Source organism: Ceratotherium simum, chromosome 5 (assembly GCF_057802395.1).
Source record: "Ceratotherium simum simum isolate JZ-2026a chromosome 5, ASM5780239v1, whole genome shotgun sequence".
NCBI lineage: Eukaryota > Metazoa > Chordata > Mammalia > Perissodactyla > Rhinocerotidae > Ceratotherium > Ceratotherium simum.
Genome location: NC_141904.1, coordinates 69,670,943 through 69,695,582, shown reverse-complemented (window position 1 = coordinate 69,695,582; position 24,640 = coordinate 69,670,943). Strand labels below are relative to the sequence as shown.

At 40.1% G+C, this 24,640-nt stretch overlaps 1 protein-coding gene across 19 annotated transcripts in view; it reads left to right on the top strand.

The window, feature by feature from the left end:
• Positions 1 to 24,640, top strand: part of FOXP1 (forkhead box P1) — a 577,255-nt gene that overhangs the window by 469,318 nt on the left and 83,297 nt on the right. For 17 of the 19 annotated variants that reach the window (XM_087431333.1, XM_087431334.1, XM_087431327.1 and 14 more), the window contains 3 exons: positions 13,743 to 13,880; positions 14,955 to 15,044; positions 20,413 to 20,566. In XM_087431333.1, the coding sequence (XP_087287459.1) occupies positions 13,743 to 13,880; positions 14,955 to 15,044; positions 20,413 to 20,566 (382 nt within the window). The remainder of the gene's footprint in view (positions 1 to 13,742; positions 13,881 to 14,954; positions 15,045 to 20,412; positions 20,567 to 24,640) is intronic. The other 2 variants (XM_014793749.2, XM_087431326.1) reach the window with 1 other exon arrangement.

Here is a 24,640-nt window from a genome sequence, read left to right as displayed (position 1 = left end):
AGTTTCCTCCTCTGTAAAATGGGGATTGCATAACTATTCAAGGTATGACAACTGAATGAGACCCTGTGGCTGAGTAACCCATTCTAAAGGCTCCACAATCCAAATTCTTCTCAAGCTCAAAATGCTGCTTTTTTTTTTTTTCCTTTTGACTCAGCCTTTCCAAAATTACCTGGCTCTCACAGAACAAATGGCATTAACTAAGTCTTCTAAGTCACTGCATGTTTTAACATTTTATATTGTACTCCAGCCTTAGAAGGTTCCAGTTCTCACTGAATCCCAAGCACAGGACTGGTAGACAGGACCACATGGAAGGGGATCTTGAGAGTCCAAGAATTAACACAAATGGCCTAGGCATATAAAGCTTATCCCGGTTTATCACTGATGGTCCATTTCCTTGCCTAGAAGTAGTCTCTGAGTCACCATGCCTTGTTTGGAGAGAGGGAGGGAAGGGCTCCAGGTGGCCTCTGAGTTAGCTAGCTAAGTCACTTCCCTCTCCCTACTGTCACCTCCCCCCTTATCCAAACCATCAGTCCTTTAAACACCACTTCCCCAAGAGGCCTTCCCCGACCTCCCCTGCTCCCACTCATCTCCCCCTTCTCTGTGGTCCCATGGTGCTTAAAGCCACCACCGTGCAATTTAGTCCTTGTGTAACCACCACATTGCATCACTCCAATTATTTTGTGTAAGGCTGTCTCCACAGCTGGGTCATGAGCGTCTGTAACGTTTGTTGTTTGCTTGTTTGTTTATTTGTTTTGATGCTCCTGGAGATTATTAGCTGGTAAACCCTGACCTGCAAAGGAGGTAGGCCAACTTGTAAAAGCATGTATGAGTTTTATGGATGCCTCGTGAAGAACTGGTCTTTTAAAAAAAATGAGTTGCTTATTCACAGTGCACCCCGATTTTGTTGACAGACATTAAATCTCAAATTAATTTTAATACCTTTGAAAAAAATCACATGTGTATTTTGAAATTACCATTTCCACTTTCTCACTGTGCATTGGTTGGAGAGAACTTCCTATATTTTTATTTCCTGTCTTTGGGGCCCTGCCAGCCCCTCCGGAAGGAGTGCCTTGTCTCTTTAAGAGTCAGAACTCTACTGATTCATGGTACATTCTGGCAGATTTAAGTCCCCTCTCCCCCAAAAAGAATGGCGTTGGTTCCCTATTTGAATATTCATGAGAGGGTGGGGTCACATTTTTGCGACCTGATAAATTCCATTAATAAATTTGTTATCAGCTGCAAAAACACTTTAGGGTGGAGAACACTCTGTGCTGCACCCGTTTAACATCTGATCATAAGCTGACAGTCAACTGGCACTTTTGTGTCTTTTGCAGCTAGTTTAATGGGGGAATTGTCTGTTCCCCCACCCACCTTATTGAAATTCAGGCATTTGCTTGATTGAAAATATTATCAATATGCTTTCTGGTTTGTAGTAACCTGCACTAACACCTCAAATGGAAAAATACTTTCAAGTAAAACTCCTGGAATTACTGGGGTAGGATTTGTAGCCCTCCCCCCCCGCCTTTTTTTTTAATTGAGGGAAAATAGGTAATCATTGAGGTCACTCATCCTTTTCCTCGAATATTTTGAGAAAAATAATAAAAATGTTAGAGTTTTTTGTTTTTGAAGTATAGGCCAAGAAGTTTTCCTCTATATTTAAAGGTGGTAAAGAAAGAGGTGATTTCTAGAGCTGCCGAAATTGGGTAACTTAACGTGGCACTTCAGTCGTGCCAGTTGAGCCAACAAAGTTTAGCACATTGGTGACTTTTTTTCAACACTATACTCAGCTTAAAATAGCATTAAAGAGCCGTGACTATGTCTGATAGAGGTCATCTTCAAGTGCTTATTGAGAGTAGCTTTTGTTGTTGCTGTTGTTGGATAAATAAGACAGGAATTTAAAGAATTATTTCTTAGCGAACGCGTGGCAGATGCTTTCTCGAGCAGCTGTCGCCCTAGAGGGGAAGTCGCTCGGTTCAGCGACGAGGCACGTTCGGTTGTTATTTATTTCAACCCCCATGTGGGGTTAGTTTTCCTCGGCGCGCACAAGCACACTTTGGCGAGTCCGACTCTTGGAAAGAAAAGGGGGAGAAAAAGAGGCCAAAGCTGAGTTAAACCATCCACGTGAAGCGAAAGTTCTCCTGCAAAGGCCGTTTTCGAGGAAAGCGCTTCTCGGCGCTGCCTCTGAGCCCCAGTCCCCTTCCGATTCTAAACAGTTGCTCCAGCAGTAGGGTGTGCGCCGGGCGCGCCGGTTCCCCTCCTCTGCCTCGCGGGTTTCCCCGAGAGGTTCGGACAACTCTTTGTCAGTTTCCAAGAGGAATCTCGCAACCCAACCCAGAGCCCCAAACCGGCAGCCCCGGCCGGAGGCAGAGATGCGCGCCGGGCCCGGCTTCCCAGACGTCAGCCAGAGGCAGGTCCAAGGGTTAACGGCAATTAAGTGGAGTTGCGCTCGAGACAAAAGCTGGATTTCACCCGAGCGTGGTTTCACCTGCCGCGCGGAGGGGGCCGGGGCGCGCGGGCGCGGGGAGCGGGCCGCGGAGCCCATTGTGTGGGGCGCGGCGCGGCGCGGCGCGGGGTGTTTAGAGGCGGGTTGTGATTGGTGGAGCAGGGCGGGGCGGGTGGGCGCGGCGCGGCGCGTCTTGTCAGCCCGCGAGCCGGAGCGCCCCTGCGCGCGTGCAGTCCGCCTGCACGCCGAGGCCGCCGGACCCCACGCCCGGCCCGCGCGGGCGCCCCGAGCCCGCTCCGCGCGCCTGGCGGCTACATGGAGAGTGTCAGGTTGGTCCCTATGATTGATCTTTGCCGTTCTGCTCTCCTTCCTCGGGCTCCGCGGTGCCAGCTTCCTGGGGCCTCGTTGGGGAAGGCAGGAGCGCCCGAGGGTTTCTAAGTTGAGTCTTTTAAAAAAATAATCGTCGCGATCGATGTTTACTAACTTGGGTGGGAGTTGCGCTCTGGAAGTGGAGGCGGGGGAAGGGAGTGGGGTGGGAAGAAGGAGCTACAGGCCTGTGGGTCCTGGAGAGAGAGCTTTTCCCCCCTTTCTCTCTCGCTCTTTTTTTAAATGTTCATGGGTGGGGTGTAGTTGAGAGTTGGAGGAAGTCCTGCTTGTATGTTGCTCTCGCGCTCTCGCTCGCTCTCTTCTTTTCGTTTGCGATTCATTTTCTGCTGGTCTGGCCTTCACGCAGCCACTTTGGTGAAGCCCTCGCCATCACTCCATTCGGGGGACGTATCTGGGGTGTGATTTATGTCACTTTCAGAGCGTGTGAAATATACAAGGAGTCTTCCATCTCAGTGTAACCCGTGTGGATGTTGCTTTGCTTCTGATAGTTTGTTTCTATATCTGTCTGGGCTATTTTCAGCATAGCTGTTCAAATTCAAGGAGTTCACACAGTAAGGGGGGGTGGGAGAGGAATAAAGCCCCACACTGAAACAGGCAGGCGGGCGAAGGGACTCTCCGGCAGGTTGGGAAGCGTCAACCTCTGTTGCCTTACTTTGCTGGTTTAAATTAATTAGTGAGCGGGGTTTGTGTTAGGACGTGCAACAGACTGAGGAATTGCCACGGGGTACTCCCATCTGAACCGGCTCTGAATGTAGCTAACTCAACTGTCAGAACTGCCTGAAAGACGGTCGGTGGAAACGAGAATCCCACCCCCCCAACCCCAAGTGTCGTGATGGGAAGGAGGGGACCTTTAGGAAGTGGGTGGTAAAGTTTTTAGAGCAAAGTACGTATAGACTCTTCCTCTTTGGGATTAACTCCTTCAAGGCCTGCCAGTTATAAGAAAAATATCTAATAATTTCATATTCTTGTCCACACAGACCAAATGTTCTAATCAAGCCAATTTAAAAATGCAAATCACCTAATTTCCATAGATTCCAATATTTTGAAAGTGACACATTTGGGGGAAAAATTAAGCCTGATAACAGGAAATGTGAATCATACTATCAATGACTAATGTGCTAAAGAAAAAAATAAGTTACATTTATTTTATCATTAGGAAGTCAGTGTTAAAGAAGCCAATTTTTTTTTTTTTTTTTTTTTAGTTTAAACCAAGTGAAGTTTTTATTTTAAAACAGGCCCTGTATTGATTTTTTTGTTCGTTTCTTGGTGGTAGATTTTCCCAGAGGAGTGTGTACGTGCCATCTAAGGTGGTTGATGTGGTAAAGTGTTCAAGCTAGCATGTCGTTGAAGAACTCAAACACGATCACGTTAAGATTCTGGTTGAGGATTTGCTGTGTTGCTGTGATTGTTGTTTAAAAGAATACAGAGCTTTCTTGAATGTTAAGACTCATCACTAAGTAAGCCCAATGAAGACAGAAGCACATTCTCCTAATTGATACCCTCCGCATAAATTGAAAAAAGGTCGGCTTCTATTTTATGTGATTCATTGTAGCTCCTGACACATTTCAGTGAAAAGTGTGTAAAAATGAAACCAAAATACAGACTGCCTACCCAGAGACACTGGCTGACTTACTCTAGGATGTGATAGAGCTGAGCTGAGAACGGAGGGGACTGACACTTGATAATCAAAGTTGATTTATTGTTCATTAGTACTGCATTAGCCCTTTCAGGCAAGACAGTTATTTGTGTAGTGGCCTGTCAAGAGCAAGACTGCAAGCACCTGTCATTTCTAAGGCATGAGATAAGCAACCAAATATTAAGATGATGCAAATAAAAATGCATTAGACTAGGTAAAGGGCCACATGCGTGCTCATAAATTTTTTCCTTTTTTTTTTTTTAAAAAAAAACATGGGTCAATACCAATTTATAAGAAGATATCTATTAAAGATAATTTTTGTTTTACGCTAAGGACTACTTACAGAATGAAAGTATGTACTGGGCTTTATATTCTATTTGCCCTAAGAACTTTCTTTCCTACCCTCATGTGCAGCTCATCTGATAAAAAGTTGGTCAGTGAAGGAAATGAAAAGCATAACATGTCAGTTATTTAATCAGAGTAATTCAAGGAAGGTAGGCTTCCCGTTTGTGTTGTGTTTTTAAATAAACATATTTCATTAAATGAAACTCTTCTAAGCATGGGCTGATTATATGAAAATGTGATGACATCATAGCTAAGCTATGATAATGTCGGATAATAATGTCAAGTGCATTTTCTGCAACGTGTTTCACTCTCGATTTTTTTCTTCCCTCCCTGGAAGGGAATGATCTCATGACATATAATAGAAAACAACCTAAGTGTCAAAAGAAAACAAAATTAGTGAACTTTTGTCTGCAGCCATAGAAACGCAGATTAACTCATATTTTTCCAGAGGTTGGAATGGAAACATTCTGCAGGAGGATATATAGTGTATTGTCTTCTCTGAATTTTCATTTGACGGGGATTTTAGAGGCTGTGATCTTAATTAAATCTCAACTAGCTGAAATAACGCATCTAAAGGCATGCAGTGTTGCGTAACCTTGCTCAGTTGGTAAACCATAAATCATCAGAAAGCTTATGATAGGAATGGTTGGTTTGAATTTTTTTTTGTTTGTTTGCAGTTAAACGTACCTTAAAAACCAAACCCTCACCGTCGCTGCCTTGTATTTGCACGTTGTCAGGAGCTGTCACTTGAAAGATAAACTCTTCCATGACACTGACCAGTTCTGCAACTTTTCAGCCAGCCTCTACACAATTGCAAGATACAGTGAAATTAAAATCCAGATTAATTAAAAGCAATGAAATTCCAGATTTATCTTAGCTAATGTGGCAGAAATGTGTTTGAGTTACTCTATTTCTGAGACACTCAGGAGAGAATATTGTGAGCAGCTTCTCAGCTTGAACTAAAATTTGAGTAAAATTTGAATTGGCAGAAAAGCAGGTTGGAGAAATTCATTTTATTATGTGGTTTGGTTGTAGATAAACAGCACTAAAGAGAAACTTAAAACTCTGCTGTTAGTAACTGGGTGAATATAGTGGCCAGTTAGAATTCACTTAAGGTAGTTCATGATTTGTAAGCAAGGGATAATGCAGCAACAGTTGACCAGAAAAGGTTCGAGTAAATAAATACATAAATTTTGTCTTTGTGTGTTACATGTTAAAATATGAATTCGATGACGAGGAGTTATCATTATTAAATAGCTATTAACGTCCAGGTTTTACAAATTCTGCTAATGCTTGTAAATACTGGGTTATGTACTTTTAGTGCCTTTTAAACAGATGTTTTTAACTGCTACATTTTTTGCTTCATATGTATGCTCTAGTAGAAGAAGCTATCTACATATAAAGATTGAGAAAGCTATCATGTGATATACTGATTTTATATATCTTTGTACGTAATATTTCATAAAAGGCTAGGAGTTGTCTTGCTGATAATCTGCAGATCTCTTGGGGCAGAGCAGTGTAGCTTTATGTATACCTGTATGGATAGATTTGGGGATCGTCTTAAGTCCCTCAGCTAAATTTGTTTTTGTTTGGTGAAAGACTTCTTTTCTTGGAAGCAGCGTGATATTTCTGGACATTCGTTTTAGTCATTTCGGAGTGTACAGTACTTTTTTGCCTCTTCATACATGGCATTCTGCATTCAGCTTTATTTTCTTTCATTAAAAAAAACAAAACTCAGGTACCTCTTAGCTAAACAGTCCTCTGCAGATTGCGGGGACTTGAATTATCTGGGAAGAGCTAAACTGGGCCTCTACTTTAGCACTGTTGTAGGAATAATCATCTCTGAGTCCCTCTTCCAACCTGGCAGTTGTTGGAAGAAAAATTAATTTAGAATGAGAAAAATGAATGTCGAACACACGCATTATGCCTCATTTTCAAATTCAGTTAAAAGCAGCTAATCAATGAAGATGCAGGCTTAAATGTTGTGGCGCAGTTTTTTAGAATACCTTGGTATCATGTTTTAATTTTTAAGCTTTATCGTGCCCTTAAATCTGAAACATCATTGTTCAAATAACTGAGAACAAGGTAAATCAACAACATCAAAAAGGTCGGCTTCTGTGATTTCTCAAGGGCTTGTTATTTTGTACTTCCCAATTCTATTTGATGTCTTGACAAAACAAGATGACACAGGGGAGAATACATTAAATTTTGATTTTTTTTTCATCTAACCTGTTACAGTTGTGGCAGCTTAATTTCTGTTACTTTTTCCTGAAGGTGGCTTTTTGTACAATTACTGTAATTGTCACACCACCTCATGAGGCAGGTCCTCACGGGTTTCCCATTTGCCTTGATTTTTACTAGGCATTTTTGAACATATTTTGACCTTTAACACATAGGGAGCTTTTGGTTGGGCTTTGTCTTCATTAGAAATAAATCAGTGAATGGTGGGATTGTCAAAGAAGCAACTGATGTTTTCTCATTAGAATCTAATTTGCACCCCTTCGCTTAACTGTGATGTATAAGGTGAAGATGTTGGAAATAGGCCTGAGAAACTGCACAATTTGAGAAACTTAAGTTGTACATCATTCTGAAAAAAAGGTGATTGCACCCTAGGTAAGCCCTTATAAAACTTTGGAATAATCTGATTTTGGCCTACCTGCATGTTTAAATCCAATTATAGTCCTTTTCCCTCCATCTCAATAATATAGAAAAAAATGCATATTTGCAGTTAAGCTCCCTGTAATTTTTGCTATGCTGGTTAAAGCATGAAGAAAGCAGAGCTATAAATTTAATTCTTAGTCTTAGAAAAATATTTTATTCACAACAGAGAAACATTTTATTTTTCTTTATTTAACAGTATCCGTTGATCTACAGCTGTATCTACAAGTTCTCTCTTTCTAATCGTGTTTGTGTCTCAAATAGGATTGATACAGTTGCTATATCTCTCTCACCATTTTTGAATAATGCTTCAATTTAAGAGAAGTTATCTAGCCAAAGCCTCTTCCTTTTCTCTTCAAGAGCTAAAGATCTGTAGAAAGAATCTTTTCTGAGGTCCTTTCTTGGAATAGTTCTCCCCTCCTCCTATTTGCATTACTTAAAGATGATTTTTGTTGTTGTTGTTAATGTAAAATGTCATAGCAGATTTGATTCACGTGCAGTAAGTTGTTTTCCATCCCTCCTACAGGAGAAAGACATTGAGGGAGGAAAGAGGAGGCATTTTTCTTGATTTAAATAATAATAATAATAGTTGCTAGGTTGAAAAGATCAGTGCTTATTGGATGATTATTTTCATGTGTAGCTTCTGTTGTTTCCTGTATTTAACAATCGATAATGGGAGAAGTGATTTAATTTATGTAAACTTTACATTTTTATGCAAATGAAGCTGATATTTATTAGAGCTCAAACAGTTACGCTGGCACTTAGTGGAGTAACCTTGTCTGCATGGGAGATATCAGGGGAGAGCAGTTGAGGTTCCACTAATGCCTGTGCTGTAAACAAATATGAATTTATGCCACTTTTTAAAATTTAAAGACAAAAGAAGAGCTCACAGAGCTTTGCTAGAGATTGCTTATTAGGGTTGATAACCTGAAATAACTCCTGATTGGCAGGCAAGTGTTGGCCATATAATTCTTTCTGAAAGAAAGATAGCCTTTCTTGATGGAATGTAATAAACAAAATGATAAAAATGAAATGCTAATTGCATTTTAAAGAGGTCTTTTTTTCTCAAAAATTTTAATAGGTGGTTGTATTGTTACTGAGAGAACAGTTATGCTAATGACTGACTACTTAGATGATTTTGCATTAATATAATAACCATTACCTGCCTTAATGCTTTGTACAGTATTGTGGCAAAATAGCTAAGTCTGAAAGAGTTAGACAAAAAGCAGAATTCCATAATGAAACAGAATTATACTTTCAACATGAATAGCAGGCTTTTTTTTTATTTTTTGAAGACTGAAATATTATGTCAGAAATGTATTTTCTTTCCTCTGTGATACAGCTACCTTGCATGGTATCTGTGGGTTTTTTTCTTTCTTTCTTTCTAAATACCATGGGGAATAGATAGAAGGCTCCTAACTTTTCTGTTTGCCGATATATCAGTTGTATCCACTGGCTTATTAATTATGAAAACTGTTGCCTTTCACAGGGTGCGCCGGTGGTGGTGTTTATTTTCTTTTACACAGGCTACCTTCTATATGGTCATATAAAATTTTGCATAGTTGTTTTTCCTTTTTTTTTTTTTTTTATGGAGCCATTTTCTTTGGTTTTGTTTTGGTGTTCTGGAGACTTCTAATTTAATTTGTTTTGCTTTTATTTGATGAACCAGGTAACACTGCCTAACCTGGTCAGTTATCATCCAGACACAGCCTGAAGTGTAAAAGGGACTTGAGTTACTTGGGACGTACACATGGTGAATAACCAGAGATTAAACATAGTTTCTAAATTATTAATCCAGATGAATAGAAATAAAACAGTATTTGAAATTTTCTCTCTTCATTTTTATTATTTGAATACAGAGCAATCTGAGAAGATGCTGGTGTATAGAATTTACGTGTATTTATACTAGGCAGTGTTTACTTGTAGTTAACGTGAGTGTAAACTAAAGAGAAAGAAAAAAATGATAACGTGTTATTTTTCAGTATTTATATTGTGTCATCTCCCCTCCCACCCAATTCCTCCAATTGTCTCCTAGATTAGAAATAAGTATTGTTTCTATGGGTGTTTTTATTTGTTTGTTTGCTTTTTACATTTTCCCCCCTTCCTATCACCTACCTTTCCCTGTTAGGAATAAAAGAAAATAATGAGGCATATTATTTTAATAGTCTTCTAGCATTCAGATGGTATAAAGTCATTCTGAAGTAAAAGAAAACTGGATCAGGCAGAATTTACACAGCACTGTATGGGCTTTTAACAGCACTTGTTAGCGCTAACGACATTTTCCCAGTTGCTGGTATTAAGGTAGCAGCAGGCCCATACTAGCAGCGTTCCGATGGCCCAAGCGCAGCTGTATTTCTGCCATTCCCGAGGGTTTGTGTGCACCTGGGATTGGCCACACCCAGTGGGTATCAGTCAACAGGGTATCATGCGATGTGTGTGTTTTTTTAATTCACGATTTCCTCTTGAAACTCAACGAAAGAGTGTTAACTGTTTTTTTTTAAATTCAGTTTTGTATGCTAGCATTCTTTAAATGTCTGCCAGAAGTTTAATTTGAATTTCTGATCCCTGAAGGCAGCTAGACAGAATCATTCTAGTTCTTCATAAATTGCCTTCTATGATTCATTGTTAACTCATAAAACATACTCATTTCTATATACTCAAACAGTGAGGGTAGTTACAGTATCGGGGATATAATTTTTTTTTTTGCATTATATTTGAATTGTCATTTGAGAGAGAAATCAAGAATTAGCTTGAACTCTGCAGCTAAGGCATGAGCCCTGTAGCACACAAAATGTCAGAAATTAATGTTTTTATCTCGAGGGTAAGGTAGGTAGATAGCATAGAATCGAAGGGAAAAAAGTTTAGTTTTGACTGAATACTCCCAAAGAGGGGCCCATAAATATTAGAGCGCTGTAGTTAAAAACTCACATGACTGTTTTAAATACTATTGATTTAAACCACTGGCTAGATTTTATGAATCAAAGTGTAATTTCTAAGCTTTGGCCATATTTCTCAATGCTAAAGCACTCTCTCTTGTGTGCCTTTAGCTGCTTTCCAGACATTCAACACAGGATTAAATGATAGTAGTTACAGTGATCAATAGGTTAAGACCGGCACAGTCACTCTTGCCGCTAATGACCTCAGTAGTAATGGGCAATAAAGTGTGGGCTATAATAGCCTCTCGCTGGTACTGCATGCCCTTTGATTCCTAGTATTAGTAGGGACTAGCTACATGGAAAACTTGGACGTTGGGAGTTAAGGGAGTGGATATGTAGGCTGTAATTCTTAACTATTTAAAGCCTTAAACTGTGCTCAGATTTTTTTTTTTTCCTTTTCTACTCCATGATGGTTTCTGGTCCATTTGGATATGTTTGTTAAACCTTTCCATAATCTATTTTCATGACATGTTGGAGCTGAAACTTGGGGGAAATTTCAGTTTTATTACATTTATAAATTAAGCCTGAGCCCACTTTGGAAGCTCAGAGCTAACTGGTGTGAAAATGTGGTTTCGGATGGTAAAAGCACAGTTAAGGGCATCAGGATATAATAGCCCACTTCTGATTATTCAGCGACCGATCACCAGGCTGAAGAATTACTCAGGCTTCTTGCTTCTTTCCCTCCTTTGGCTGTGGCTGCTGCTTTAAGCATTTTATTACTCATCAGCACCTCCATCGAAGTGTCCAAAGGCAAAAAAGGGGAGAATCAGGTTCATTTTACTTTTCTGTAACACGACTACAAAAATTGAATAAATGACTATGAGAAAAGGAGACTTAAAACTATTTGCTGTATGTAAGGTTTAAAAATTAACCGAATGTGTCAGTCCATTTTTTTTTTTAACTTTTTCAGTCTATTTTGTTGAAGTATAATTTACATACAGTAAAATGCACTCATTTTAAGTTTACAGTTGGAAGAATTTTGGCGGTTGTATAAATCTGTGTGACCACCACCCCAATCAAGATAGATGGCATTTCCTTCACCTTCAGAAGTTTTCTTGTGCCCCCTTCTTGCAGAGGCTTTCCAGCATTCTTTTATAAATTATGACCAAGAGATTGTTTCTATGATGATTTCTGTTACAACACTGTTAATTTTGTGTTCATCACCAGTTTAGATCTTACACCACCCTATTCCTGTCTGTTTTCCTGTTCATCACCATCAGAAATTTGGCTCAAGAATATTTATATTGTACAGCATCCAAGAAACGCAGAGGAAAAAAGAAACCTTAAACATGGTTCTTTTGTTTGCTTAATCAAACCTCCCTGTATGATGATGCAACTCTCAAGGAAAAGTAAACTTCTATTGTGATGTGTTGGTCTTAGCAGCTCAAAAGATAGTGATTGGCACCCAATACATATTGAAAAATTCAAAAAGTTTCTTCTATATGAAAACAAAGTAGACTAATTGGAATTAATTTGTAGATGGTTAGATATTTTGATAATGTCTTTTTGGTGTTTGCCCTAGATTGAGTGCAAGTTCACTGCTCTAATCATTGATGATATTTCATGCTGCGAAGTATCTTTTTAAAAGGATAATTTATCCATTCATATACATCTGTCCCTTATTGCATATAAAAATATTCAGACATGCCCATCTGTTTTAAATTACAGTGTATCTACATCTACACTTAAGAGGCCACTGCAATAGGAAAAATTCGTTGATGACCTTCCAGAGTTGGGTTAATGAAATTTTTCAAATGTTCTTAGCTAGTGTTTTCCAAACAATGTGAAACTTGCACATAAACATCCCCACACACAAAACGTGCCCACAACAGTGGAGGATGTTCACTGTACATGAATCTGACCTTCAAGAACCATTTTTAGTTCATCAAAATTAGTGGTGCTGAGAAATCGGGACATCAGTGCATAATGACTGTGAAATTAGGAATGAGAGCTCGCTATGCAAATGACAGGACAAATCATGTGAAAAAGTCAAGATAAACTGCATATTAAGACATTATGTTACATAAAATTAATACTGCATTTCTCCCTTTTGCTTACTGCTCCCCTGAAAGATTTTTTAATTCTTTTATCTTCTGATCAGCTATTGTCTGCCAGATTTTTTTTTTTAAGTGGCACACAGGCAAAGTGCAAAACATGTTATTACCTTTTATTGTAATACATGAGATGACAGCAGATCCTTTTTAACAAAGTATATCCTTTACTGCTCCTAGCTTCTTGCTGTCACATGTTTGATTAGAAACCAAAGAAAAGTAAGATCCTTAAATATTACTGTTAGAAGACATGCAGGTTTTGTCTTTTCTTTCATTGTTTTTTTTTCTTTCCTTATCTTTTTATTTGAGGGGGGTGATTTTTCACGAAATAGTCTTCTTGTATTACGGGGACTGACAAAATGGTTCTCATGTAGTCTGCAAATTAAACACAAGTGCAGTGATTATTTTGAATAGCTAAATTACATTCTAGAAAGCTTGCAGAATTCATAGCATTGTCATTAGGTATCCGCTTGAATACAATTTGTGTAACCTTGGCCAAGACAGCCTGTCATTTTAATGTCAGTGTTTTATCTGAACAAGACATCATCCTTTCAGATGCAGTGTGCAGGTTCCTTGCAAAGATGCCCGTGCAGAAACGTGTTAACAGTTGCAAATATGAAATGCTATCAAGTTCATCACTGTAGCTGTTTGTCACTGAAATGTCATGGAAAGCAGCTTTTAATGGTATCACACATAATATGAAAGAATTGAGACATCTGTATGCTGGGTGAATAAGGAAGGGTAAAAGGCGTCATAGGAAGGGTCTGTGTTTAAGTTCAGGAGGTGTGTCCAAGGTTCAGTTATCCACAAGACTAAGCATTCATTGATTATTCTCAAAATCACTGTCCACAAGAGGAAGTGGATCATATTAGCTCCAGCCACAAAGGTACTGGTTCCCATTTGCCTTCTTCCCTAAAACAGAATTCAAGTTTGCGTTAACTTCCTACAGCTCGTTGTGAGTGAAGAGTCATTCTTAATGAGAAATTGTGATCTAACCTAACTCCAGATAGCATTTATTAAGGCTTTGCTCCTTGTATGCTTGCTAGACTGACTGGAACACCTGTCAGTGCTACAAAGTTTTCTTTTATTTTTCTTTATTTAAAATAGACTCCGTAATAAATTAAGTAGGATTTGTTGCTGCATCCCCTCTGGATAAATACATGGTGCATGGGAAATTGGTCAATTCTTGAAGCAGGCTGATGACAGTCTGCCGCTGAACCTGGAAGGCTGAGTGCTGCATGTGTGCGATTTCCTGGCTTCCTATTTATCCTTCATTAACGTTCTAGGTTCCCGTGTCAGTGGCTATGATGACACCTCAAGTTATCACTCCCCAGCAAATGCAGCAGATCCTCCAGCAACAAGTGCTGAGCCCTCAGCAGCTCCAGGTTCTCCTCCAGCAGCAGCAGGCCCTCATGCTTCAACAGGTAATCGTCCTTCCTCCTCCTCCAGTGTCCCACACAACCCAGCGCCCGTCACTCCATTCAAAACTCTCCTCACCTGAGCAGCTCCTATTCCCGTTGAAGAATAAGCCGAGTAGGATGAGTGGGACAGGACACAGATTGGTCCCAGAATAATCAATTGTATTTGCATCCCTGAAAGAGAGGGACCCTGCCAAAGCGACTCTGGTTTGAACCTGGAGAGTACCCAATGGACTGAGATTAGGGCTGTAATTGGACTTGGTAGAAATAAGATGTTTTAGGCTTCTGTGGCTTTACACTCTTTTATTTGGTAAGCCCAGAGGCTTCTAAATGGTGTGAATCAAAGCAAAACGGGGAGCATGTTGGGAGCAGGTTTAAATGTGACAGCTCTTGAAGTCCCCATGTCAACTCAGAAGCTTACAGAATTTTCCTTTTAAACATAAAGAAGCATTTTGGAGTTGGTTAATTGTACAGTGCGGCGTTGATTCTACTTCTTTCATGTATGCTGATGCTGAAATGAACTTCTGGCTGCCATTGTCCGTGGAGACCTAATATTTAGACTTCATGGACACCTCACCTGGAGAGATGAGACTCTATAGATGAGATAGATTTAGACTCCTGTCCTGGATAGTGACAGGAGTCGCTGGGGTGAGGTGGTGGGGCCCGGATGCAGAGGAAGCTATCTACGCTGTTGATGCGTACACTGGACAATCCTCAACATTGCCCAACCCTGCCCTTTGGAAAGCACGCGCATGTTTTGCCATAGAGATTCACCAGACTCTCTCAGCAAGGGCATTTTAGCTTTGTTGTACAATCAAAGGTCATTCCTTGCCGTATTTTAATTAGTTTATGTAGAAAACGGTATGTTTTTCATCAGTTCATTTTGGAGATGACTTTTCAAACAACAATGCCAAGAATAGTCAGTGTGTGCTAAAATTTATTGTCAAGTTTCAAACCAAAGGTCAGGCCATTACAGATAAAAGGATGCTATTTTTCAAATCACAGTTTGCGTATGGCACGGAGAGGGACAGTGGATTGGCGCTACCCTCTGTTACTTACCGTCCTCTCTTTCCTTTGTAGCAGCAGCTTCAAGAGTTCTATAAAAAACAACAGGAACAGTTGCAGCTTCAACTTTTACAACAACAACATGCTGGAAAACAGCCTAAAGAGGTACCGACAATACATATTTTACTTTCAAACCACAGATCCCAGAGGACTATCTAGTGGCTATTAAACTGTCATTCATCTTTTAAATGATTGCACAACTGAGCTGACTTTATCGGTTCTCAGCTTTCAGACCGAGAGTTATTGTCCTGTTTTCTCTTAGATTTTTCTGGGCCCCATTTGCTTACCGCCACATATTTTATAACACCACTGCAGGTGTACCTGTGTGAGCACTGGGAAAGGGGATCGTGGGCAGAACCTTCAGGGCGACTTTCGCAAACTGGTGCAACTGAGGGCAAGATGTACCTGGGGGAAGTGAAGTGCTTTCGGTAAAGTTTTCCTTGGACGCAGAGTTGAGTTTTTTTTTCCCAGCTCAGAGAGCTTGGGTGTGTGATGATGGACTTTTCCTTTGGAAGAATAATCTCTTGTGAGGTTGGACAAACAAACAAAAAAGTTAGAACAAGATTAAACACCCCTATCTCTGTTTCACTTCTTCCTGCAAGTTGTGCGTATCATAATTGCTAAAGGCATGTAGGCGTGAATTAAAGGTAGTGAGGACTCCAGCTTGGGTTATTTGTGTTTTCCTGGCAAAAAATAGCATATCGCAATAGCTTCTATGTGCACAATGCCTTGTGAGAGCATTAGTTATTGCATATGCCACACCACCCAATCAGGTGACAGTACTGGCTCCATAAATGGTAAGGCCTTCCCGAGGGGGGTTTCCTTCTCACCTTTACCACTTCCATGCGGGTGAGGCTCAGTCCATTGAGGGGATATCTAAGGGCATGTGTGCATTATCGTGACATCTTTCTACCCATTCCAGAGTTATCCCATGTAACGTACCTCCTCATGTTTTTACAGTGAACTGAAATTCTTTTCATTTAAGTTCTCCTTCGAATGACACAAAGTATAATTTGATAAACAGCTCACAGTTCAATTTAAGGGCTTCTTTGCTGGCCCCAGCAGGCGGCCACTTCCATTTAGTTTGGAAGGAGTCGTACCAGGTGACTCTCCACATCCCTGTCCCTCGTGTGAGTGTGGATGCTGGGCAGCACTAATCCTCCACGATGGGAATGACCCAGACATTCTCCCTTTGCCGGCTCCTCCCTCAACACAAATTGGGTACATTTTCCATGCTCTGCCAAGTTTTCACCCTGGAGTCCTGTTTAGCAGCCTGGATATAAACCCCTGCAGAGCAGAGGCAGTTTTAGGGTGAAGGGGAGGAGGTGTTTTAATGAAAATGCTGACACAACCTTAAGTACAGTGGCGCGCTACCCGGTGCTGCTATAATAAAAAAGGGAACAGATTAAAAAGTGTCTAAAATGTAAATCTAAAGGACTAACAGTAATTAAAATGGAAATGGCACAGGGAGGGAAGGCATGTAATTGTGAGATATCACTGTGCAGAAGGCTCTCAGCTTTGTTTTGCTGGCTGTTTTTCTAATTCAGTAGGGCTTACTCATCAGTGGCAGTTCAATGCGCGTTAATGACTCTGGGATTGCAGGCATCACTCTGGACAAAGAAATGATTATTGTGCGGTCAAAAGAAGTTCAAAGACAAGAAGGGAATTTCAGTTTTTTCCTTAGAGATCCACATTCAAGAGCATATAAATTAAGCCAAATGTTAAAAACCACAGTCTGAAAGCTGACTTCAAAGTCACAACTCTCTAATTAATGAACTGCGAGCTTCAGTTTGGACAAGTTGTGGTTTGATGCGCCCATAAATCAACATGACAGGCCTGTTTCACAGTCTCAGACAGTGCTTGTCATTGAGTCACATCAGATGTAAACACAGCAGAAAAAAGAAGGGATATGAAGGAGGTGCAATTGATCAACAGAATTGGTAAAAACCCACTTTTGAAGCACATTATGCATGATCACAGGAAATGGTTACAGCCTCAAGAGGTTTCCCCTTCTGCTGTTGCTTTTTTGAATCAGATTTCTAACAGCCTTCAAAAGGGAGAATAAGAATTATGGAGTTTCTCCCCTGTGGCTCGCAGGCAATAACCCCCTGTTGTTATTTTGTGCTTCTTTCTTTTCAAAGGCATCAAAATTTAGTTTTTTAAAGATCTTTAACTCTATATTTGAAGACAAACAAAAAAGGGCTGCCACTGTCATTCTTATCAGTTACCAGGGATTGTGTTTTTCCTTTCTGTTGCCACTTCTTATTAACCTCTTATTTGGTCTGTTAGACATAGTTTGGAATGCACGTCTGCATGCTGGGAGAACATGAAAGTTCAGATGAGCTCAGAGGGCAGATAAAGAAATGTGAAGGGAAAAGTTACACAGCAGAAGGAAGGATAAAAGTTAACTCTCCCAAATTGCTGCTGTCAGAGAGGGAGGTGTCTCGGCACACAAAGATGATGGCAGTGTCTGAGTTTAGGAAGGGAGCAGGGAGAAAAGGGAATACTTTGTGTCTGCACGAGGAGAAGGTGAGACACTGTGGGAGCATTTGAGCATCTCCGGGACACTAGGTTTGCTGTGGTCAAGCTTTGTTATCTATTTCGAAGGCAAAAGTGATACAGGAGATATGTTGCCTTAACGTGCTGAGGGGTAGGCAGACCTGCCGACAGGTCTCCTTAGATTCCAGTATATGTTCATGGTGCCAGTGCGTGTGGCCAGAGCTGTTGTAACAGTGATTAAGAGATCCTTATTTTCCTGAGGTAAGGGGGTAGGCGCCTGAAATTATCATGCAGGTGGTAGTCCTTTTGTGCTACAATGAAATAGAGTCACATGGTAGCAATTTCATGATGTGGACTGGTGGTTATGATTTTAACAAGGTTTGAACTTGGATGTTGACAGATGGAACAAGTATATTAATTTACTGAATCCCCAGTCATTAGTGGCTCGTAATTTTGAATCGTCAGCTCCCCCCTCTTTTTCCCTTTTTTGATTACCTCTGCAGCAAGACCCTAGATACTTAGCCAGAACAATGTACCTTGACTCTCTTTTTTCTAAAGTTGCCTCGAGATGTTTCCTTGAGAAAGTTAGGCTCCACGTTGCGTTGGACCTAAGACCTTCCTTAGGAGGTAGATCTTCTGTAGCCCCATACAGCTATCTAAGTGATTGCTCGTTAATATTTGACAGCACGGGTGTGGAAAATAGAAGGCAGAATTAATTTTAAGTCAAGCTACAAAAAAAAGATCTCATCCTGTGTGGGTGAGGTAGGCTAAGTTGATTGTTTTAAAAGTGCCGTTTGTCCCGGGCAGTTATGACAGTTTATGTTAGGCAGTAGGGAGGAGCTGGAGAAAGGAAAACAGACCTTTGACTGCAGCTCTAGGGAGGGGATCCGAAATTCGAGGTTTATCAGGGCATTTTAGCATTTTAACACTGACTACTGACCTGTTGAGGGGACTGCACGGAGACCTTTTTTGTATGCATTCAATTGTGAGAAGTAAACAAACGAGCTCGTATCCTGTGTTTGGTAACTGGGTGGGGAGCACCGTTTGGCAACCAGTGTTGCTTTTAAATTCTTTCTTTGGACAATGGGCCTTGTATACTGTTATATCCTGGCTTTTCAAACGTGGACAGCTTTCATGAGCTGTTCCTAGGGATGGCCACAGAGACAACAGAAAAGCCATCAGTCATTTTATCTAAATACAAATTTTTTAAACATTTCATTTACAGTAAGACAGGAAACACCCTCCCCAAACTCCCCATTATTTTCTCCTCCAAGAAGAGCTAATTCCCCAGTCTTTTATTGTATCCATGTTGTTTTTTCTCTTCCCTCTCCTTTTTTTTTAAATGTCGCGGATTAATATCTGTTGAAGAAGGGAAAAAATCATTTTGACATGAATATGACTATCATTGGGTTTTACATTAATGTGATAACTTGGGAAGGGGTGAAAACAATTGGATCATTTTATGCATGCTGTTCTTAAAATGAAAACACTGGCTTTTCATTTAAATTTATTTAAATTTTTGTTGTTAGTGGTATAGAATTTGTTTTTCGGAGTGAAACTCAATTAACTTTCTCAGTGGCATGGTAGTAAGTCTGAAATTGGTTGCTAATATGAGAATGATGGTTTTTACTGTAAAATAAACTACATGGAGACTGAAAGGAAACCACCATTTTTCTCTTCCTTTGAACTTTGCATCAGAAGGTCTTTATATATGTACCATTTTATGGCTGTATCAGATCAAGGTCAGGTGTTAGGTTAAGTGAATGCAGTTGTTTGTAAAGTATAGTTATTAAAAGCTCTGGAAGGGTTGGGTAGTCCTTTTAGTTGCGAAAGTCTCTCTGATGTTTTGAATAATACTCAGAATTAGGAAAACGGATCTTGTTTTTTTCTTAAAGAATCTTCTTTTTTTTGGCTAGAAAGAACCCTTTCCAAAGAAGGGTTAATTTTCCTTTCATAATTGTTAGCCATAATGTGGCTAAGACCTCCACCTCGATTTGATTCCTAGCAGATTAAGGATATTAGATAATTTCCTTCTATTTATTGTACTACTGTGCTGTATTATCTTTCTATCACTCAGATAATTACCGAGGAAATCTACATTAATTTTTTTGGCTGGAGCAAGGCCTGCTAAACACAGGAATGATGTATTGATGTTTTACACAACAAAAGTTTTCCTCCTGTCATTGTCCAATCAACAAAAAGATATTTATCATATCGTAAAGCCCCTTCTTTTCAAGAACAAAGTGGGTGGGAAAGCGAGACAAACAGGCAGACCTGGGGGTTTCTGAAAGTAAAGCCAAGTTCAGGCATCTGAAGCTTCAAGTGTCCTTCACATTCAACACTCACAGTCGAGTATGATGTTGTTTGCTAAATTATGAATGTGTGTAATTAAAATCTAGTGGCTGTTTCTATGAAAGATTTACAATGTTATTTCATCGTTTGTCATGGCTAATTAACAATATTAGATGAAGTTTTTCTTCTTCAAAGGTCTGATTTTTTCTCATTTATTTATGTCAGAAGTGATAAACAGAGTAGTTAAAAGCTTCTCCCAGTGCGGGGGCGGGGGGGAAGGCAACTTGTTCTTTCACATCTCAAAGGTTCAGGGTTCAAATCCCTCCAGACTAGAATGGAGCAGTCTTCTTTCTACTGGGAATAATTACAGTTTTCCAAGTCTGGAGGTTCGCATCTTCATAACAACTCAGGCCTTTCAAATGGTAGGAAAAGCTGACTTGATTGACAAATTATTTTTCTAAGGGAGCAGGCAGCAGAAAGGTTAACACACGTCCACCCCTCACTTCTCTTCAGAGGTGGTGTGTTCTATCCTTTTTAAGCCAGTCTTCACACTGAGGCCTCCGCTAAACTCGAGTTGACCGTTCCTAGTGTTGGACGATGCCAGTGTGTTTTGAAACGTCCATACTTTTAACCTTCCTTGGGAAGTGGCCATCTCATTTTTTTTCTTCCTGATTTCTTACAGCAACAGCAGGTGGCTACCCAGCAGTTGGCTTTTCAACAGCAGCTTTTACAGATGCAGCAGTTACAGCAGCAGCACCTCCTGTCTTTGCAGCGCCAAGGCCTTCTAACAATTCAGCCGGGGCAGCCTGCCCTTCCCCTCCAACCCCTTGCTCAAGGTAAGTGTTGATTATACAGAAGGCATCACTCTGCTAAGACTTGGGGGCAGAGGTGGTGGGGTGTCTTGTGGTGTATTCCAGCTCATCCTTAAGGAAATTGTCCATCTAACACATGCGTATACAAACTTAGAAACAAAGCTGAATGGGGTAGTAATGATGGGCCTTTGTAGAAGTTGAAGTGCTCGTTGATGCCAAAATGAAGGCATGGGGTGGTCTGAAGGCTTGGTGGAGGCATCATCCCACTGTTACACATTCTTAGAATAAGAGAAAGAAATACCACTTTGCCTTATTGAGCATTTTAATCAGATCTTCTAGTGTTTCCTGTTTGGAATCACAAATGAATTTCTTGAAGGCTTTTATTTGTCATTTGAAGCTGTATTTTAGATCATGTAACTTGTTCTGTCTTAAATCTTAATAATGTTTTATAAATGCCACTTTGTAATATCTGGGGATAGATTCCGGTTTATTTTTCTGTAAACGATTAAGATTAATCTTTCTGTTATAAAAACCAAAGTTGTTTTTTGTTGCATTTTCTCCCTTTTTTCCTTCTTTTTTTTTGTTTTTGTCTGTCGATTTTTGAGCAGGTTAGTTCTACACTCATCAGAACAGGTAGCATTTCCGTCTCTAGCTCTTCTTCAAAAATGGGGGTTCCTTGAAAAGTAACAAGATTTCACGGCTTTAAAAATTTCTTTTGAAAAGCCATTGACTGACGTGTTATTCCAGTGGGTGTTGACCATCAGAAACAAATGAGTAGTCTAGCTGTTTTTAGGACATCCTCTTGGTTTAAAGAACTCTGACTTTCACATGTGCAAAGTGAGTGCAAATGGATTATTCACAACCAGAAGGAAGGACAGAAGAACGTGTCTGCTGTGTTTTGAAATACAATTCCCCATCCCGTACACGGTACAGCAGATTTCAGGAGTCTCCTCAAGGGCCGCAGTCCTTTCGGACGTAGGTTTGGACGTCTGTATACATGTGCGTTAAAGGCTGGTAGCTAAGGCCTTGGTGTCTTGGGTTCAGTTGCCTTCTGAAGAGGGTTGATAATGGGGAACCTCCTTCACCCTTCATGCTGCATAAGGCATGGCCATTTGCTCAGTAACTTTTGGTGTCAAGTGGAGCCAGTGAGGCATGTCTGCATTTGAATCTTTTCTCTTGAGTCAACCACACCCAATTTCTGTCCTTTCTGGGTTTTTTTCATTTTTGTTTATGTTTAATGTTGAGACCAAGGCTTTTTCCTCTAACTTCCCTCTTGCCCCTCCTCCCCTTTCTGCCATTACTGCTCAACCGCTTGATACATAATCAGCATCTCCATTGCTGTCAGAATAGAAGATTTGGTAACTGAGCAGTACAGGGGGAGAAGAAAGGACACATCGGCTGATGCGTTTTTGTGCTTGCAAAATGTTATAACGTGCATTAATTACACCTTCAGGTTTATTGCTGGAAACATTGCAGGCTGTTCTGACATACCCACTGGACTGAGGCTTCAACCTCTCGCATCTTTTCCCACCGCTCCTATACTATTAAGTTTGCTCACTAAGGTTCATTGTTATAGTACATCAGTTAAGCTGTCCAAAAGAGGGCAATTGGGCAGTGACAAGACAAGCTCATGTGTAATGTGAAAGAAATGAATGTGGTGATGCATGAAGTGTAATCTCTGCAGTAACATATCAGAGACACCGGTAGGTGATTCAGTAGTCGTGGCATTGATTGATATGCTTAGCAGTCTGCTATAACTATTAGCCTCTGCAACATTAGGAAGTAGTGTATTTAAAATCTAAGGGGTGCCTTTATGGGTGCCCAAGATGCGTAAGCATAAATATAAATATTTCCAGAGTCAAGTTCTTGCAGTGAAGTGTCGTTGCTATCTTTTGTGGAATCAGGAGGTTGGTTTTGTCTCCCCTACCCGCTTGCCCAAAATGGCTTGAGAATTCAGTCATGTTGGACTACAACACAATTTTTTTTTTATCAGAGAGATGATGGCTTAAAACTGATGTCATTATGAGGTTTAAATCAACTTTCTGCTTGCTTGAACATGGTCACCTGGGTATGGATGTACAAGGACAGAAAAAGGTTGATCAACTCTGTTTGTCTTTGAGCCAGTGATACCTGGGGTTGTGAAATTGAGTTCCACGAACAGTAATCTGTCAACTGTCCCCACAACATACATTTTTTAAACCTATGTCTGCATTTTCTTTTATAATGAAGGGGCCGGTTGTCCTGGAAAAAGAAATGTAGCAAGGCACAGGGCTTGTGTGTTAAAAATGCTAGTAATGCCCGCTTGGTGGTACAGTCCTCAAGATTCTCTTATATACTTGCTCACGGCCTAGGTCAAGTCACCTTGAACATGTACGTAAATAGCAAAGAATGGGAATGGGTAGAGACTAATACTTTGAAGGCCTTTTCTTCCTGAAGGTGTTATGTTATGAAATGGCAGGATATTTTTGTTGTTTTTAAGGTTCTTGTAGGTCCTTCTCTCTGATTTACATAATTAGTAGATCTGTTTTTCACCCTGGTCTCCTTAAACACCCGATGCTCCCCAGTACCAGAAATTCCATATAGAAACATACTTTCAATATCATTCTGATCTCTTAATTTTTTAAATGTAAACTATAGATAGGAGAAAATTACCTGCCTGAGTATGTACCTGTTTATGGATTCGTTAATTTAGTACCTTTAGTCCTATCTACCATTTTGGAAGAAATGCATGCTTCCTGGAAATTTAATATCCATGTAGTCTGATGAGGGACTAGCTTTCCTTTTATCTGTCTGATTTCTATCATGAGATCTTGGCTGTCAAATAGCAGCATCCTTCAGTAGATAGTATTCATTGAAATAACAGTTGAACATCACTAACAAGGTGTAGGATTGATGCAGGAGACCGATTTGACTGCCTCACTGTAAGTCTGATGAGAATGTTCTTAAATGTAATTATCACATTGAAGTTTGACCCAGAAGTACGCCTATTGTCTGTCAATGAGTTACTATTTTATTTACCATTTCTCCCTATGGATGATGAAACTGATTTGCTAGCCTATTGGCATAAAAGGAGGGTAGAGTGACGTTAGCGTACTCTGTAGGGGTAACAAGGGTAAAAAGACATTTGTCTTTGTCTTTATTTGCTGGATAAACAGCCTACTTTTAAAACAGCTTCAAAGTTCTGCTTTTCTCAGAGGGAAAGTGTTAACACAGTTGTTAGAAACCGTGTTCTTCCATCTTCCCACCTCCCATGCAACTGACCCAGAAATCAATTAGTTTGAGTTGAAAAATAGGCAGCTTGTTCTTTTCATGTGTATTTACTCCCTAGAAAATAAAAATAGGTGTTGACTTGTGTGGCTTTATATCAATATGCTATCATCAACAGACAAGCCTATTCACTATTGTTTCAATTGAGTAAACAGCGGTCCGAGGGTCAGCCATATTCACAGGTAATTGTTGGTGTGCAGACAGCAGTGGCAGGCCTGTTAGCTACAAACACATCCCACATGTCACTTCACGAGGTGTTTGAAAATAATAGCTGAGATGCAGCAAAACCGGACATGGGATTGTCTAGTGACCTTTCCCTTTGTTTAATTTGCCTTCGAGGTTTAATTTCAGGGGGCAAGTAATAATTGAATATGCCTAATAACTAAATGCTCATTTGGGACAAAATCCATCAAAATATAATTGGCATATGATTTTTATGAAGGAAGAAGAAAACCGACTTGGCTGTCGAGGATGCTTTCTAAGAATATCTGACCGCTTAATGTATCATTTGAAGCCTCCTTTATAATATATATTAATTGCAAATACTTGAGCATTTGAACATTTTTGTGGAGAACCGTTAGGAGAGACCAACTGTTTTTGTTAACGCTCCTCTCAGAAAGGCGGGGAAGGTTATTGGTCTGCTGTGCAATAATTTAGTCCTCTTTGATATGCAAACGATCCACGGTGAATATAAAAAAATCCTATCAGACTCATTTCACAGTTCTTAACCACTCGGATTCTCTGGAGTCCATCGCCTCATTAGACCAGTGCTCTCCAATGCTGGCATAATTAAAATCTTTAACAGTTTAGCAAAGTAAAGATGTTTGGCTG